At 34.3% G+C, this 19,874-nt stretch overlaps 1 protein-coding gene and 2 long non-coding RNA genes across 3 annotated transcripts; 1 reads left to right on the top strand and 2 right to left on the bottom strand.

Annotated features, from left to right (window-relative positions):
- The first annotated feature begins 2,907 nt into the window (after window positions 1-2,907).
- Window positions 2,908-9,009, top strand: LOC141657601 (fructose-bisphosphate aldolase 3, chloroplastic-like). Its single transcript, XM_074464885.1, has 7 exons — window positions 2,908-3,071; window positions 4,060-4,250; window positions 6,037-6,306; window positions 6,421-6,530; window positions 6,685-6,775; window positions 7,165-7,434; window positions 8,422-9,009. The coding sequence occupies exons 2-7, from the start codon at window positions 4,083-4,085 to the stop codon at window positions 8,698-8,700; spliced, it is 1,188 nt and encodes a 395-aa protein (XP_074320986.1). The 5' UTR covers window positions 2,908-3,071; window positions 4,060-4,082; the 3' UTR covers window positions 8,701-9,009.
- A 3,394-nt stretch (window positions 9,010-12,403) lies between these two features.
- LOC141656181 (uncharacterized) lies at window positions 12,404-13,809 on the bottom strand. Its single transcript, XR_012548402.1, has 2 exons — window positions 13,615-13,809; window positions 12,404-12,743 (listed from the first exon to the last, which is right to left on the bottom strand). It is a non-coding gene; the product is annotated as an uncharacterized LOC141656181 (long non-coding RNA).
- Window positions 13,810-17,942: 4,133 nt separating this feature from the next.
- LOC141656180 (uncharacterized) lies at window positions 17,943-18,994 on the bottom strand. The gene is made up of 3 exons (XR_012548401.1): window positions 18,603-18,994; window positions 18,332-18,462; window positions 17,943-18,089 (listed from the first exon to the last, which is right to left on the bottom strand). It is a non-coding gene; the product is annotated as an uncharacterized LOC141656180 (long non-coding RNA).
- Window positions 18,995-19,874: the final 880 nt, after the last annotated feature.

Genomic DNA, 19,874 nt, shown 5'->3' with positions numbered 1-19,874 from the left:
ATTTTGACTTTTATATTGTTTTTCTCACCTCTTAGTTTTAGGTTAATAATTTTTTGTAATATTTTGGTATTGTGTAAGGCTAATGATTTTACAACAGACTTGACATGACCATTCTAAATAATTAACTCGACAACAACACACCCGAAAATGACTCCGCATCTCACCCGACTTGAACTCTTAAAATTCTAAATGACATGATCCAACTTGACCTAACATACGTCCGACTTGCGCGACTTGAACCCGTTTGCTAGGTTTACTTGTAGGTATGAGTACTTGCATGGATACACAGGTTCGACATTAAAAGTTACCGTTAACTAATGATGGTGGAATTCTGGATAAAAGAACACATATAACTATATAAGAAAGGTTGATGACTTGTGGGCATGGGTTTTTAACATTAATAAAGCATCTGGTTTTACCTAATTTGGGTTTTAAATTTGTCAGACAAATATAACATTCTAAAAGAGCAAAACCACCTTAAATGTCAAAATGACATTGAAAAACCGCTAAGAATAATAGATAAATATCATTACTATAATAATTGATAAATAAATACTACGAACAACGATAATAAAGAAATAATGAATCCGAGTGATGCGAAATCCAACTGACTTCATAATTGACCTGAGTGGTGTTACTCAATAGGCATTGTGGCCTGAAATTGATAAAAAGAGAACCTATGGTTTCAGTAACATAATACAGTACAAAGTATGTTGGCTAATATTATGAGTTCAAGTCCAGTTTGTCAATAAACATGATTATATGATTTTTTATTGGAAAATATATCAATATCTCAAATAAAAACCCTTGGTTCACCCTGCATTAGAATGAAGAAAAGTAAAAGAAATAAAAAATTATAATGAATGAAGTTAATGGTTTCTGTGAAGCGGTTAGTCTCCCTTAAAAACGGGCCGAAGTATCATTCCACATGTTAGTTTGAGAGTTTTCAAAGGTTGGATCTCAGAAGGAAAATTTCTATTGAAATACTTGAGAGAAGTTACCTCACTTTATTTCCCACGATAGATATCAACAAACCTGTAAAAAGAAAAATAATACAATTAATTTCATAGCTTGTGTGACATAAATACCAAACAATATTAAATATAAAAATCATAGACCATTATAAGAATAGTCCTAGATCACAATGTAGTGTCAAATTTTTGATGGCATAAATATATAAATATATACTCTATTATCGTATAATAAACGAAATATGTTGTCTTCCAATAAAATACCTGAAAAACATGGAAAATAGTTGTTAGAAAAATACTAACTTGGTTAAGAACTCAATAGAGTATAATAGAACAACATGAGAAAGTAACTCATACTACCAAAGACAAAACAAAAACGTAGTCATACACATTAATTTACAAATTGAAATATATTGTTCAATGTATTTATAAAATTTGTTTTCCGGGTTTGTACGTAGCGTTTAAATAATACAAAAATCCTAGGTGTTTTCAAATAGAGGAAATTGAAACATTGTTAACTTCTCAATTTTTGTTAGTAAAACTTTATCCCAAGAAGATATATATTTTGAAGAAAACTTTATTCCAATAAGAAGATATATATATTCTTAAGATATTTTTTTATTTTATTTTTATTTAGTGTTTTACAAAACTGGGAGAGTGGCTCGTTGCCTGAAAAAAACCTCTTTTATATATGAGTAATTTAATAATTACTCCCTTTTAGATACCTCTTTTCTAAATTTACTCCCTTTTGAAAACTTTTTATTATTTTACTCCCATGAAATGTTCTCAGGTCAAAAATTGCACCCAAATGCACTTTCAGGTGAAAAATCTTTATTTATGACCGTTTTGCCCCTATCTTCTTCCCTCCCTCATTTGTAAAACGTGTTCTGGACTGCACCATTCGTCAACGAACCATCTTCATCTTTAATTGTGAGCTCGGAATCGGACCTTTGTCTTGCCTCAACCACGCTGCCAACATGGTACCCACACCTGCTTCTTCAATCATCATCACCTCCGCACCATCATGGCAGCCTTTAATTCCAAGGATCAGCACCATTTCCCACGCCGGTCATCTGCCTTCAAGCGCGGAATCGAAATCGACACCACTCCATTCACGCACTATTGCAGCAACAACACCATTCGTCAACCCCAATTAAACCCAACAACGTACCACCACCCACCACCACCAATACCCAACACAAACCACAGCCATTATCGCCAATTTCTCGACAATTCTCCCCGACCACCATCAACCACCAATACCCAACACAAACCACAAATATATCGCCCACACTTCAAATTCCCGACACAAAAAACTTTTAAACAATTAAAATCAAAACAAATCAAATCACTAATTTCTCCATTTTTCTCTGTCACCTGGGTTAGGAGGAAGAAGCGTTTTTCAAAGCTTCAATTAGTAGAAAAACGTTCTTGTCATCTGTGTAGTGTTCCCTAATTTCCCAATTTTCAAAGTTTCAATTAAACACTACCCAGAAAAATGTTTTTCAAACTTTCAATTAAATCCCTATTTTCCCAATTTCCTCAATCACCTTGTTTGATTTTTTGATGTTTTCGCCAGGTCAATAAGTGTTTGTTGTTGGCGTGGTAGTGGTAGTATATTGGTGGTGGTTGGTTATGGAGGATTGGAGGAAGTAAGGGAGTGAAGGGTGTGAATGATAAATGAAGAAGATGAATATAGAGAAGGGTATTTTCCATAAAAATAGACTTAAAATCGAAAAATTTAAAAATTGACGGAATTTGTTACGGAGTGTCAATTTGGGTGCAATTTTTGACCTTAAACATTTCATGAGAAAATAATAAAAAGTTTTCAAAAGGGAGTAAATTTAGAAAAGAGGTATCTAAAAGGGAGTAATTATTAAATATACATTGATTGATTGATTGGAATCTTAAAAACTAAGCGGTGCATTTTCACACGGGCTAAAACTAGTTTACTCAAAATAAAAAGGGTTGATCGAAAGACCCCCGCGCCTAATCCATTCGCCTAACTTTGTTTGTATCGAAAAAGTCGATCATTAGATCTGTGCGTCTTCTGTAATTCCAATTTTCTTTCACTCTAATTTTCATCCATCTCCTGTAACTGTAAGCAACCCCTTTCCCTCTGTGAATAATTTTTATTTATTTTAACCTTTGCATGCAGTAACTTTTATTGAAATGCTTATTGCAAATATGCAATCTTCAATCTACTTGTATATTCACGATCACTTGTTTTGATTAATAACAAAAATTAAACACTAAAGATTCCAACTTTATGATGCACTTGTTTTCTGGTAGGAAATAAATGATCAATATTATAAATTTAAGTGGATTAATGAGCTGCTACCTTTTATTTATGGGAATTTTAATGCCACCCTATTATGAGTGCAGTTTGAATAAGGTTGTGATCAAATTGGATCAAGTCTTAATCTTTGTTTGAGCTGCACCCTATTGATTTTGTGTTATTTAACCCTTTTTACCGCTACATAGATGGTTAACTACTGGTGATTATACCTTGAAGGTTAGCTTTCAAGGGTTTATAGCGTTAGCGTTGCATTAGGTTTCTGGAACAGAACGCTCGTATTGTTTGGGGTCCCGATTATTTTTGAGTTTCATTATACGGAGTATTTAACTTGCGGGCAAGGCAAATGTTCCGCAGCTCTATTGTGGAACTATGGTGGAGGTTGTCATACATTTCATATTTCCACTATATTTAAAAGTATTTAGAGGGTCATTTTTAACGTATGCACAAGCCTCCGAAATCACTCGGATGACCTTGTTGATTGGTTTCGAGCCCTTTGTATTGGTGCAAGTTTCATAGAGCTCAAAAGCCATGAAAGATCACCTATCTCACCCTTAAGTTGTACATTCAAAGAATATACTAGCTGGACCAATAATATGTTATTTAAGTGGGTGGCTGTGTTGTTTGGCAAGTTGGAAGGTTAAGTATAATAGTACTGGTAGTTGTTAATTTGTTATTGCCTTTATGTAGTCAAACTTTCTTTGTTTGCCTTTGTTTATTGCCTTATTTGATGCACATCTTTCTCTCCACTAACAGTATAAGATTCTCCACACTTTTTCTTCTTTTGTTCAGTATAGTTAACTGAGAGATCCGCCATGGCGTCTATGAGTTTAGTGAAGCTAAATGGGTTATCTTCACAATGGATGGGACAGCAATCCATCAACCGAAACGGTGGATCGCCGATCAACTTTTCAACTCGTCGAGTTTCCATGCCAGTCCGTGCCAGTACAAGCTCTTATGCTGATGAGCTTGTTTTCACTGCTGTATGTTCTTTCTCTCTTTTGTTAACTCCTACGTCTGCTGTGATTTGATTGTATAATTTAATTTAATCTAAAATTTTCACGATATCATATTAGTTATGATGATCCATGACTTAAAATGCATGAAAGTGATCTATATTGTTTTGGGGCTTATCAGACTAATCAGAGGGTTGATATGATTGGCCTTTATGCCCTTGATTGTGTACCTAGTCGATCTTCGAACTCGACATTCATGCTTTCGAGTACCTGAAATCTATCTTGAACTATCTTGCTATTGATATCAATTGAGGCTGTCTTTAGACCTACTGTTTGATTCTGTAGATAATCTGTAGTCCAATTGAGGCTTGAGCTTCTTTGAATAGGATAGATCTAAGTTTTCACAGACTCGGATGTTATGGGTATTTTACATGTACCCAAATCTTTCTTGGATTAAGACTTTGATGTTTTTGGTGTTGCTCGATGGGTATTCTAGTATTCTACAGGTCCTTCTGAGTCTTCTCTGTTGTTTGTAAAATGAAATTCATTGTGCCTACACCCAAATCCTGATTTTAAGTATTCGCGGCAATTGCATGTAGCTGAATTATAGGTTCATCTAATTCTCAGTTCTTATTTAAATCTGGCTGAAAGCTTTTGGCGTTGTGATATGAATATATGATGGATTAGTTTGCTCTCAAAACGCTCATTATTTTGTTTTTTTACGAACTAGCAAATTATTAGCAAGGGACAGCTACCAATGACAGTCGTCCCTTCAAGCAGTCTTTGAACATAATTTTGAATTCGTATAAATTACTGTGATGCTTTTCGCATAGTGGTTTCTACTTGAGTTCAATTGCATGGGATGCGGGTGGATGCCTTATCACCCTTGTTTGGATGTTTTTATTTTTTTACTTTTGGCATTTTGGACAATTAAGTAGATTTCTAAAGAATTTTACCCTCCGAACTACAAAAACTGCGCCCACCCCCTATATGCTCAGCTGCTGGTAATGATATGGTGAGAGGAGCTTTTATATTTTAATTAGTTACTTTCTTCGTCGCTGACCAATCAATGTGGAAAAGCTTTCTATGGAGTTGATTAAGTATTCTTCTTGAAAACTTTTGTGTCTGAATTAATTACTTCCTCATTTTCGGGAACTGATTCTAAAGCGACTAATGTAGTCAGTATGTATATTTGTTGAAGCAATTAATGAACTAAACTCTTTTGGATTAGTCAGCATATGCTGGTTGTGATCAAAGTAGTTGATGTATATTCGTCTTACTTACCTTTGGGTTTGCACTTTTTCTGTCAGCATGGCAATAAGTGGTCTACAATTCTGCATGTAACTACTTTGATGTTTTACTGCTTGGTACTGCATGAAGATCTGACCGTTGATCTTGTCATAAATTTTTATATTTACATATATATCTTTTTTAATTTTCAAATTTTTTTTGGCTTATAAAAATGTATTGCTTCACTTGAATGGGGTAGCCTTGACTCCTTGTCATTGATGATTTTGATATTTTACTGCTTGGTACTGCATGAAGATCTGACCGTTGATCTTGTCATAAATTTTTATATTTACATATATTTCTTTTTTAGTTTTCAAAATTTTTTTGGCTTATAAAAATGTATTGCTTCACTTGAATGTATCCTTAACTCCTTGTCATTGATGAATCTAATACGACCTGCGAATTTTGATATTTTACTGCTTGGTACTGCATGAAGATCTGATCACGGTATTGCATGAAGACCTGGCTATTGATCAATTCATAAATTTTATACTTTGTTTTTGGTTTTGTTTATGGCTCATAGAAAACTATTGCTTCTCCTGGACGTGGCATCCTTGCAATTGATGAATCTAATGCAACTTGTGGAAAGAGGTTGGCATCAATTGGTTTAGATAACACAGAAGCCAATCGTCAGGCTTATAGGCAGCTTCTGCTGACAACTCCTGGGCTTGGTGATTACATTTCTGGGGCCATCATGTTTGAGGAGACACTTTACCAATCCACAACAGATGGGAAGAAATTTGTTGATTGTTTACGTGATGAGAATATTGTTCCTGGCATTAAAGTTGACAAGGTATTGAAGTGTTGCTTATATTTTCTTCATTGTAATGCACGGGGGTTTGGAATTGGACAAGTGATTCTCGCATCACTAATCATCATTTTTTCCTTTTGTTAACTTTCTTTTAAGGGTTTATCTCCTCTGCCGGGGTCAAACAATGAATCTTGGTGCCAAGGGTTAGATGGTTTGGCTTCTAGATCCGCGGAGTACTATAAACAGGGTGCTCGTTTTGCGAAATGGTAAGCCATTTTCCCCAAGTGTTAAGCATGATGGGTTTTCTTTAGATCAGATGGCTGCAACATTTTTGAATTTCCTTTTCGATGTTAAATCCATTTTCCTTGCTAATTGTAATTTCTCTATTTTCTGCAAATTAAATGGCATGCACAAATATAGGCGTACAGTTGTTAGTGTGCCATGTGGACCTTCTGCATTGGCTGTTAAGGAAGCTGCTTGGGGACTTGCTCGCTATGCTGCTATTTCTCAGGTACGTAGTATTCTTTGATGCTTCTGTTTGAGTTTCAGCTTTTTGTTGGTGCTGTTTCTTTTGTCATAGGCTATGGTCCTCCGACTCTTCGTATCTTCTTGCGTACCTGTTTCCAACTCTTGATACTCAAACATGGGTATGATGTGTACTTACTTAGACACTTCATTTTAAGCCGCAACAAGAGTATTTTTCAGAAAATAGCCAAAGATTGACACATGGACATGTAACCATGTTAAATACTCGTAGCCGGGTCTAACAGAGGTAGCAAGATAGTGGTGGGTTTCTTATCGATTGAGGGTTTTGGTCGATGAAGAGTTTCAAGATCGAAGTGCATTCAGATTGATTACGCAATTCACAATTTTTATTTATCCCATATGTAAATGCTACAGGACAATGGTCTTGTGCCGATTGTGGAACCAGAGATTCTTCTTGACGGGGACCACCCAATTGAGAGGAGTCTAGATGTAGCAGAGCGAGTGTGGGCTGAAGTCTTCTACTATTTGGCCCAAAACAACGTCATGTTTGAAGGAATCCTTCTCAAGCCCAGTATGGTAACACCAGGAGCTGAACACAAAGAGAAAGCTTCCCCTGAAACCATTGCCAAATGTACACTTCAAATGCTCACTAGGAGGGTCCCTCCGGCTGTTCCTGGAATCATGGTATGCCTTTAAAAGCCTCCTTCTCTTATTTGTGCGGCTAATATGTAATATAAACCATGGGTTATATCCAACTTGTCATATTAGGTTATCAAGACAACTATCATATTGTCTTTTAAAAATAGTTGTAGCTAGTTTATCGTGAAAGAAATAGCAGTCAAAGTTCACTATAGATGAGATGGTGGGAGTACTAGTCTTTGTAGAACCTCATTCTTCTGTTCTCTTTTCTTGGCAAACTCTGTCGTCCGGAAGTAGAGAGACTGCCCTGTTGTCAGCTGGCCTCAGTTTCCATGTTAAAGTTGCTTATTTAGCCTCCAAGGCTGCTATAGCTCAAGCCCATCTTGGCATCGTTTAGGCACCATTTTCCCACCTCAAAATGGCTAGTTGATGCTGATATAGTGATATGGTGTTATTTGATTTCTTAAACTTTCCTTTTAAGGGGTATAGGTTGTTTTTTCCATTTTTAGCCCTTGAATATGACGGAATGAAGCAAAGTGGTTAATCATAAATGTATCTTATATTGCAAAGTAATTGGAAGCGATTCTCCATGTATCTTTATAATGGGTCATGACGAACATGACGTTTCAACACAAGGGTAAGGACCTATACATCCGACCCCCTACCCCTTAGCTTGGAACCTTTGAGCCACCTGGATGATGACATTACGAGTCTTTTAAGGCACTGGGTGATGTTGCTGTAAGTGATGACGTCACTTGTTTTTTTTATATATAAGGTATTAAGGTGTTCTCTTTTTCTTTTGTTTCCCTGGTAGGGAGAGGGTTAAGTATGCTTCACCTATCGTATTATTTGAATGTTTTAAAATCTTTGTGCTTTTCTTGGCTGTAAAATTGAACGCATATTTTCCCCGGAGATAGTCTCGTGATAGTCAATACATTGCAAATTTTTTCACTACTTCACTGAAACAGTACGAGATTCTCTCAAGAAACTTGTTGAAATTTGAAGATAACATAGTTTGTTTTTGTTATGTAGTTCTTGTCTGGAGGACAATCCGAAGTGGAAGCAACACTAAACCTGAATGCAATGAACCAAAGCCCAAACCCATGGCACGTTTCCTTCTCATACGCCCGAGCTCTACAAAACAGTGTGCTAAAGGCATGGCAAGGGAATCCTGAGAATATAGAAGCAGCCCAGCGAGCTCTTTTGGTGCGGGCCAAGGCAAATTCCATGGCACAACTGGGCAAGTACTCGGCTGAAGGAGAGAGTGAAGATGCCAAGAAGGGAATGTTTGTCAAGGGTTACACCTATTAATTAGCTCGAGTTTTGGGGTCGGCCAAGGTGTATTTTTCGGAAGCAGAGGAATGTTGATTTTTTTTGGTTAAATTTAGAGATATGGTGCTTGAATAATGGCCTGTGATTATCTACACAGAATGTTTTTCGTATGTGGAAAATACCACAAAGAACTGCCCTCTTTTGTAGAAAAAATGATTTCTTTCGGATTTTCGATACCCAGTAACTCTGGAAGTGTATTATTAATAGTGGTCCTAGATAATTTGGAAGAGCTAACGAATACAATTACCATCTTAAATAAAAATTTGCAAAATTTTATACTGCTGAAAATCAAATCCTAAATCAACGACTCTACAGTTCAATAAAAGCATCTGTTTGAATTTGAGCTGGTAATTTTTATTTCGAATTTTGCACTTCCAATGTAGAAGGCGGACTCTTCAATTTAGAATGAAAAAGACTCAATTCTTTATTTATATTAATATTAAGGGAAATACCAATGAAATGAAGTAAAATATTATGTAGCTTAAACCGATCGTCCTTATGTAAATGATTTTGTTGACGGCATTTTTATTTTGGATCATTCAAAGATAACTTATTCTATCTGTGTTATTTTGCACATGGATAAGTAATCGGTTGAAAAGAGTTGAATTGAACTTAATTAAATTAATGGAGTTGAACTAAACCGAACTTAATTGAATGAAGGTTAACTGAATTAAAGTAAGAGTTAATTTGTGAAAAGATAAGCTGAACTGAACTTAAACTGAATGAATAAATTTAAATTAAACTGAATTAAAACAAGTTAAAATTAAGTTCAAAATAACATTGTCTAACTAAAGTTGATCAATACATTGGAGTATAAATTTGGGATGCTTTTTTAACCATTAGCTAAAGTCTAAAGTAATGGGATTACGAGGATCCACTCATCCACCATCAACAAAGTCATAATAAAGTCAGCGACTCGTGTATTACCAAAATGTCGTCTTCTGAGTTGTGAATAATGCTCAATTGTTTCTTCACTACTTGGCTACTTCGGTTCCGTCCAACGAGTTATTTAAATACGGATAATAATTACTAATTTTAGATCATGTTTAATAAATGATTATTTTTTTAACATAAAATAACAACGTAACTTTTTAATCCGATTGGTAATTTTTTTTTGTCTAAAGGACAAATACAATATTGCCGAGTTTGAAATTTGGGTCATATTATTAACTCCTTTTTACTTTAATAATCAAATTAACCGCAACAAATTAAACAATAATTCTTGTATATAAAACCGTTTTATACCAGTGTTATTGTAAAATAAAATACTCCAGTATTTTACTTAAATGCTTTCATTAAAATAAGTTTCACTAATCATCACTTCCATAATAAGGGCATCAAACCAATCGTTGGTTGACGCAGCGATTGGTAGCGTAAATTTATGGCTTGGTAGGGAGGTCATGGATCGATCCCCACAACTGCGATTGGGAGGGGTTTAAATACCGTAATCCTTGGACACGCCTCGAAATCCGGATTAGTCGGCCCAATGTGGTTCGGATTACCGGATGGTTTAGACCAAAAAAAAAAAAAAGGGCATCAAAGTATAACAACAAATTTTGTATAGACGATAACTGAAATATAAAATAAGGAAATAAACGAATTTTATTAATAAATAAGTTCAATTGATGAAAACACCCTTTAATGTTGCACTTTTTAAAACTTTTAACACATTTAGAAAAGTTTTTTAAAACTTAATACCTTAATGTGCATTTTATTCACATTTTGGTACCTTAAGTGGATTTAGGCACAAAAAAAAATGTAAAATACTGCCGAAATTGAATCAACTGTGACTTGTAGTTATAAGGGGAAAGAAAAAGGTTGAAAATGTGATTGGAGTGCATCATAAATACGTCAATTCATGGATTATACAACCAGCTGTATATGTTGTACGATGTAAAATATGAGCTTTGTGATAAAGTATTCACATGTTGTACGGTGTAGAATATGAGTTATAAGGGGAAAGAAAAAGGTTGAAAATGTCATGTCTTTAAAAAATGGCCGGAATATTCCATTTTTTTGGCCTAAATCCACTTAAGGTACCAAAATGTGAATGAAAAGCACATTAAGGTATTCATTTTAAAAAAAAAATCATAAAGTGTTTAGTTTTAAAAAGTGTAATATTAAAGGGTGTTTTAATCAATTAATCCTAATAAATATCAAAAAGTATGTGTGTACAATCTCAAATTTATCCTTTGTTCTAGTATGCCGTAAAAAGGTACGTGTACGCTGTACACGCAAGGGCTGAGCTATAGACAAATTTTATTGCTACACGTGCGGTGTTAGTTCGATTTCTTGAGAGGGTCGCGATGACTTGAATCTCTCTTGAAAGTATGTAATTGTGATTGAGTCTTCACAGCGAAATTACAAGCGACATAATTTGTTGTGCTTGTTGACTGCTTGCAACAATTTTGCTAGAAATGATTTGTAGAAATCTGTACCTTGTTTTCTCTTCTCAAATGTCAACAATTTGAAATGAATGAGGAAAGCTCTACTTATATAGTTTTGATTCTCGTTCATGGACTTTTGTAATCACATGCCCTTTTATGGTTTTATTAGTAACCATGGCCCAAGTATAGTTCTTTCTGGATTTAATGATTCGAATAACTCATTTTTCAATCCGAATGACCCATATTTCAATTAATGGAGACAAAAGAATTAAATTGAGTAAAAAATCTAGTATTAACTCACAATAATTAATTAATTTGATTTATTTTCCACATTAATAAATTTTCCTTACCTACACAGTCATTCTAATATAATTTTATAGCGGTTTTATAAGAAAACTTACTTCAAATTAAAATACTCAAATATATTGGCATGTTCGCATCTTCTTCTGGTTCGACCCCTACTTAATTATCAATATTAGTTAGTGTTCTTAGGGTATTTTCTTATTTTCATTAGATTGGTTTTCGATTATGTATATTCTTTATAGATGGCGTAAGACATTTTATTAATGAATTGTTTTTTTTTTGCTTTCAAATATATATATATATATATATATATATATATATATATATATATATATATATATATATATATATATATAATAAGATCAACTAAGTCCATGTCTTACATGTGAGTCCATGAGTTCCATTGTCTACCCTTAGATTATGTTATTGAATGGCTTAGCCAAGAGGAAGACAAGTACTGTACACAAATTAACCTGTACTGTACAGCTTTTTCCTGATAAAGTTTGAGTAAAGATAAGCAAAAGTAAAACACGTTGCCAAGCATGCAATATGAAATAGCATCCAACTTACCGGAGGCATAACCAGCAGCAAAAAACAACACTGTACAAGAACATCTGTTACATGGCTTAAACTGATGGAATCTCGTAGACTCCATTCTCCCATTTTTGCCATATCATCTGTGATTCCATTTGCTTGTGTTCCTCTGAACTAACTGTTTAATCATGAAGTGCTGCCATTTATTTGTTGGAGTATTTTTTTTTGCCATCATCTGTGATTCCATTTGCTTCTAGTGAAATATTCTACGACACTAACATAGGAACATTAACATTTAACAACCACTCCTTATTGCCTACAAATCAATTTAGCATTTCTCATTTATCTTTCCGTCTTTTTCTCAAGGGTAAAAGACGAATGACTATGAAGCAGATTCGAGCTTGCGACCCTTAGCACTGCTAATATAAAATATGACATAGCTGAGAAATCCAAGCAAATAAAACTCACAAATACCGTAGATTTGACAATAAAAAGTACGTTATATAACACATAAACACTTAAGCAAATCTTAAGTGTAATAATGAATTGATTTTAAGACACCTACATTTGAGCTAATCTCAAATGTTTTATTACTGAAATTTAAAACATAACTAAATAAATTCTAAATACTTGGACCAACTAAACCATGAGGATAATAACATGCTCCCTCCAATACTTATACTCTTTATCACTTGGTTTTATTTGGGAATCCATGACTGTTGTTAGAACCTCCGCCTTTGCCTCTTGCTTTGGCATTGTCGTCCAAACACTGATTCACCTGCCTATCCACATCGGGTCCTGCAAAAAAAAAATATAAAAAGAAGAAAAGTGTTAAAATTCAGCGGAGTAAGAGTTTGTTAGTATATGAATATATAATATTGTGTACACTTAAGCGGACGAGAGAATTAATTCCACGGACGACTTCTCTTTCTCGGAAAACGGTTGGGGACAATTCGTATAAAGAGCAATAACAACATACTTACATACAGGGGTGGACGCAGGCTTTTGTCATAAGGGGGCACGATTTTTTTTTTTAAAATAAATCGTCTTATTTTATAACACTTTATGCATATTATTTTTTTTTAAATAAAGTAATTAAAAATTTTTTAAAAAAATATTGATCTCAATGTTAATTACACATCAAATTTTATTTTTTTCCGAAACGTATTTACGAAACGTATTTATAAAACTAAAGAACATCTCCTTTTAAATATGACAAAATTTAACTCTTTTTTAAACAATGAACACTAATGGCTTAATGGGAATTGTTAACCGCATACAAAGAAGATCCATGGTTCAATTCCCATCAGAAGCAAACTTTTTACAGAGCAGACTAAAGCCCAAAAAATTACACAGCAAAACACTTCGGTAGGACTCGATCCCAGGGTTGGTTCCTAACAACTCTGCTACCACATCCCATATGCAAAAATCCTACAATTAATCATACATATTCTGAACTTGAAAAAAAATCACAAATTTAAAATGCAAAAACACTTCGATGGGACTCGATCCCAAGGTTTCAGACTCAACTATAAGGTTCCTAACAACTCTGCTACCGCATTCCATATGCAAAAATCCTACAATTAATCATACATATTCTGAACTTGAAAAAAATCACAAATTTACAAAAATTGGATGGAGACGGAAAAGAAATGAAAAAAATGCTTACTGTTGTAGTCCACAATAACTGTTTGATTATTTTTCACTGTATAGGTAGTCTTGTTATCCATTTCTGTTTGTTTGGGTAGAGGTAATATACGTATGATATGTGGGATGTCGGAAGTGGAAGTGGAAAGTGGGATGTGGGAAGTAGGGATGTAGGATGCGTTCAGTATATATAGAACAAATGACGGAAATGAGCAAAGGCTATGCTAGGGTGTATAATAGACAAAATTGCTAAAGACCGCCCCTATATTACTCATCTTGCCTCTAATGTTCATTTCACTTTTCAACTTTGCCCTTCACTCTAAAACACTCTATAAAGTAATTTTTACCGATAATTAAATAAATAAGTGACTGTGACCCATTTTACGATAATTAATAACCAACTACGATTAAATTAGAAACAAAAATAACGATTAAAAACGTAAAACTAGGGGCGGTCTTCAGCAAGGTAGAAGCTTTCAGCCTAGTTAGGTACAACTGTACAAGTACTATTCAATATTCCACGGTTAGTAGTCTATAAATGCATGACAACATGAGTCGCCATTTTTGGTTACGGTACTTTTTCCGAATTTTAACTGTATTGAAAATTTGAAATATTGAATTATTGTCTTGTGATCTCTTCATTTTAATTGCGCGCGGATCCTCTCGAGGGTCCAATTCATATACGCAGATGCTGACACGTGTTATACAATAGAACCAACGACTGTAAAAATTTATATCTTCCTCCCTGGTGTAAAATAAAGCAAATACCCACTATTATAAATTTATTAAAATCCCAGCTTATTTTTTATCTTCTTATTAACAAAAAATGTGGACTAATGTAATTTCTTCAAGATTATCACAAAAAAGGTGAAAAACCCACAAATCTTACCTTAATTCCCATTTGTTTTTTATGGGTCATATAAATTCAATTAGTATCATGTGACCAATTAAAAGCCTCACCTGCACTAGTAGGTGAAAAAAATTGTACCAATTACATCATCCATTAATTTGGTGCAGGTGATGTTACATCAGCCATTAATATAGTGCATTTTGAGCTGATCAGAGCATCCCCAACTCAAAGCGTTTTGTTGAGGATGAATAAATCATGGTTTTCAACCATGATGAAAGCTACTCGTTTGATGAAGCCCCACAACGAATTATCACGGATGAAAGCAGGCAGCGTAAAAAGGCCCCCACTCCTCTGCAAGTTAATTTTTCTATTACTTTTATTTATTTGATCCACAAACCTATGCCTTTTTGGATAATTATTGTACCAAATGACTGTAAACAATTTGTGTTGTGAGAGATACCATGGATAGAAAGAATTAATTGTTCACCAATTCTTTATTTTTGCCAATAATTTGTGTGTAATTATTTTTCTTTAAAAAAAAATAATTACACCATTATTTCTCTTTTTTTTTCCTCTACAAATAGGTAGTAATATTGACATATATCCACACATGTCATACATTTTTTCTATAATCAAATCAAAGTCGATAAATTATTGAGTTGAAAACACAGCAAATTACGAAAATGGTTTTTTAATGTAAAAAAATGTGTAGGATATGTTAAAGTAAGAGAGATAAATGATGAAAGAGAGTGATGAGGAATAAATGTAAATTATTGTTGGGGGTGTAAAATTGAAAAGTTGAGTAATAATGGGGTGGATGAGTAAGAAGTGATAAGAGAGAGTGAGATGAGAAGAAAAAAGAATCATGGTTGGAGATGGTCTCAAATGGCCCGACTCGATTATTTTCCCGAGTTTGGAATTCCGGTCGGATTAGTTTTGGCAGGTGTACTGTGTACAATTCACACTTTCAATTATGTAATGTTTTTTTAGCGAGTAGATTAGTTTATTAATTAGAAGTCATACGGCATCTACAAAAGATGTCAAATTTGTCCGAATACAAATTTATAAATACGGAGTATTAAATACAATAAAACGTTTTCTTTTTATCGCGCGTAAATGACTAGTATCACCCGAATAAATGACCAAATTACCCTTTTATTTAATCATCTTTCCCTCCTATCATATATTTCATTTATTTTGTAGTTTTGTACTATGCATTTATCAACAACCCTCTTAAAGTTTTAACCTACCCTTACATGAATACATGATGCAACCTCTCTTTTACCAGTCAAAGGAAGGGATTTGCAATTAAAATAAAAGATAAAAAATCTAGAAGGTCCCACCTTTGCTCTATAAATACGCGCAAGTTCTTATTTCAAACGAGCTTTTTCCCGTCTGAAATAAGATGGAAAAAATGTTACCATTTTATGATAAAATTTTATTATTTTCTGATAAAATGTTACCATCATTTTTAGGGTAAAAAGTGATAACTTTAGTTATAACATTTTGTCATTAAATGGTTATATTCTTTTAAAAAATGATATCACTTGATCCGTCTTATTTTATACCATTTGAAGATATACGGATTGAGTTTCAAGAGACTTGCTAATTTGCTATATACCATTTTACTTAGTACGTAATTCTTTAGCATAATAATTACTTGTGTTAGTTTAAAGAAAAATTCTCACAATAATTCTACTTCTCACACCTAATAAGTCAAATATTTCCTCCAATTTTCCATTATTACTTGAAAATTTTCTATTCCCGATTCGGTTTCTAAAGAGTGAACCTAGAAATAAAATTTCGTAATACCAAATTTTTCTTATATTATTTTATTTTAGTTTTACTCATCTCGCACCCTAAAAGTTACCTTTTTACCCTTTAATAATTAAAACCCCATATACCATCCACTACCTTCCTTTTCTCTCATTTTCGATTTTGATTTTCAAATTTTAAAAAAACCGCTTAAAAAAGAATGAACCAATTTCATCATCATATTGTAGTTGTAGTTTTTTTTTTCTTTGGTTTTGTTTTTGGAAGGCTTTTTTCTCGGTTTAAGGTTTTACGGGAACGATAGTTTGAGGTTGGACAATAATTTAAATGAAGAGGTGTGAGGACAATAATTGAAATGAAGAGATCACAGGACAATAATCCTATATTTCAAATTTTCAATGCAGTTAAAATGCTGAAAGTGTACCGTGATAAAAAATGGCAATGCACGACTCATGCTCTCATGCATTTATAGACTACTAACCGGTGAATACTGAATAGTACTTGTACAGTTGTACCTAACTAGGCTGAAAGCTTCTACCTTGCTGAAGACCGCCCCTAATTTTACGTTTCTAATCGTCATTTTTGTTTCTAATTTAATCGTAGTTGTTTATTAATTATCGTAAAATGGGTCACTGTAACTTATTTTTTTAATTATCTATAAAAATTAGTTTAGAGAGTGTTTAAGAGTGAAATGCAAAGTTAAAAAGTGAAATGAACATTAGGAACCAGATGAGTAATATAGAGGCGGTCTTTAGCAATTTTGTCCATTATACACCGTAATATCTTTCCTAGTACCATAATAATGCAAAAAAAACTTGGGTAACTCAGTCTTTCGGTACCACTTTTATACTCCATTTCATCCAGTCCAAAGGTAACATAGACCCACTTTTTGTGAGAGAAAAAGTGAATCCATGTTACCTTTGGAGTGGATGGCAGGGAGTATGTTTTTGATCTTTTTACTGTTTATTACGACTTAAAATGACTTAAATTTCTTATTTATTTTCATAATAAACGTACTTATCTTGACTTTAACCGTGATTCACACATTTTTATTATAACATTATTATTTTTTCTTTAAATTATAAAATCGTGTCACAGTAAATTTATTGTAAAACCGTTTCAAAATCATTTTGTATCAATCCTTGATCATTTATCTTCTATACTAATACCATAGGATTTGCACTTTAGTGTAAATATTAAATACACTCTTTGTATACATCTTTAGTCTATACTATCACAAAATCTCATTTGTGACGGCACGTATCCGTCACTTTGGAGTGACGGATACCATTTTCCCTCACAAATGACCCAAATAGAGGAGAGAGGGAAGCACATGGGGTGCCACACCTTGTCCCGCCCATTCGTTTTGTGAGTGGCATTATCCGCCACTTGCTCCGACCCGTCTTCAGCAAGACTAATACTATTTGTTGCACCGCGCCGGATGCCCCAATTTGGTGAAATGCTAAATAGAAGCAAGTCGGTAGTGTATCAATAAAAACGTGACTTGGTCTTTTATATTTAAATATGTGGAATGAGCATAGTTTTCATTACAAAATTCGAGTAAATACTTTACAATACCATCTCTAATGCAAAAATAATGATTCACATGTGAATGACTAATTTTAATAAAAAGGGGGTAGAGTTACACTGGCACAAAGGCATAGGACATTTTTTTTTCAAACAGACTAAAAGATCGAGAATACAACACCAAAACAACTGCACAAGCGCCGAGGACAGATATAAGTCTCATGCCACAGTGACACGCCTTGGAAAAACTTCAGAAATAAAACCGCTGAAGGCGACGTCGATGGCTAAAGCGCATTCACATCTGTATCAGTGATGCAGGTGTCTCTCTTGCATTCAACAATCTACTCCTTTAAACATCAAAGCATATTTGGTTAAGCTCTTTAAATACACGAGTGCTACAAAATGTAATGAACCAACCTTTGGCAAATTTGAAAAAGGCAAATAAATGGCGTAATAATAAGAATGCTGGCATTTATCTAATGTGTATCTAATGTGTATGCTCCACAATTTATCTATGACTTTGAGAGTTATAAGTTAAGCAACTACTTTATTCCTTTAAGCTTCATTATGATAGTGGCTATGTACTTACCCTGGTGCAAATCCTGCTGCAACTCCAGCTCAGCCGGTTGTCTTGAACCATCTCCTACTTAAGTTCCAGCACCATATGGGCTCCTACCTTTTACATTCTCTATCTCGAGCATTCCAGCTCCAAATGTGTACCTGATTGGAACGAAGATCATTCCATGGTGAATCAGTTGGGTGACGGCAGTCAAACTGTAAGGAGCATCATAGAGAATTAAGTAACTCGGAACGACAGTCCGAAAGCAGAGAAAAAAACGTACGCGTGTAAAATTGATTACTTGCGCTGTGCTCTCCTGTCCGCCACCTTGAGATCCAGTCCTAAAGAACAGACATGCAGGCTTTCCTGCAAGCTGCTGAGTTCTCCACAGTCCACCAGTAGCATCCAGAAAAGCCTTGAACTGAGCCAGCCATCATTCCGAATCTTGTGGGAAAGCCGAAAATAAATCCATCGGCGTCGACAAGCTCATTTGGGGTTTTGAAGGGGACATTTCTATTTAGTGGTACACTCATCTTACCAAGCACCTCATCCAAAAAAATCTCAGGTACTTGCACTGTATACATCATATAATTATATTTTCTGTGGGAATTAAGTCTTCTACGTCGGTTTGGAAACAAGATCTTGTAAAATCAGCCATTAAGAAAACTAATATGGTCACATATTGTGTAGTTGCACAATAACGTTAATGTAAGGTTATCTTACAGAAATATTAGTAAGCGGTTGGACGTAAAAAAAAAGAGTAAATAAAAGTTACGAGTATCTTTTAGTAAATAGTACGGGTAAAAGCTAATGTTTACCTGCCAGAGTTTAGCCTCAACGCCCTCCACAGAAGCCAAAGAAGCAACTCCTTTCTGAATCTCTTCTGCTAGTTGTTGTACATGTCTGTACATGGAATATAATAGTACCTGAAACAAGAATTAAGTTACGTCATAAGTCATAACCCCCTCAAAGTGTCAAACTCGTATAATATACGATGTCAAAAATAAGTATTTCCAACTTTTCACTTACAAGTATAAGCCAAAATCACCCCCTCCTTCGATCTGAATGACATTGAATGACGTGCAATATCTTCCACAGAAGACCAACAACAACTATCCTTTATAACATGTTTGTGATGGGTGTTGTCATCTTAAACTGACTCCAGAAATCAATGCTACAACACTTTCCGAGAGAAACTCGACGACAATATGACATTCTTCGACTCTTGTGCGAGACACTCTCGCACGTGAGAACAACTAATCCTTATGTATGTACCTTATTCAACTATAGGATTAATGGGGTGGTCTCACATGTTGGAGTGTAAGACCCTCTCGCGTAATAAGCAAAAGTAAAGCACGTTGCCAAGCATGCAATATGAAATAGCATCCAACTTACCAGAGGCATAACCAGCAGCAAAAAACAGCACTGTACAAGAACATCTGTTACATGGCTTAAACTGATGGAATCTCGTAGACTCCATTCTCCCTTTTTTGCCATATCATCTGTGATTCCATTTGCTTATGTTCCTCTGAACTAACTGTTTAATCATGAAGTGCTGCCATTTATTTGTTGG

The sequence above is a fragment of the Silene latifolia genome, chromosome 5 (genome assembly GCF_048544455.1).
Source record: "Silene latifolia isolate original U9 population chromosome 5, ASM4854445v1, whole genome shotgun sequence".
NCBI lineage: Eukaryota > Viridiplantae > Streptophyta > Magnoliopsida > Caryophyllales > Caryophyllaceae > Silene > Silene latifolia.
This window is presented reverse-complemented; position numbering and strand designations above follow the sequence as displayed.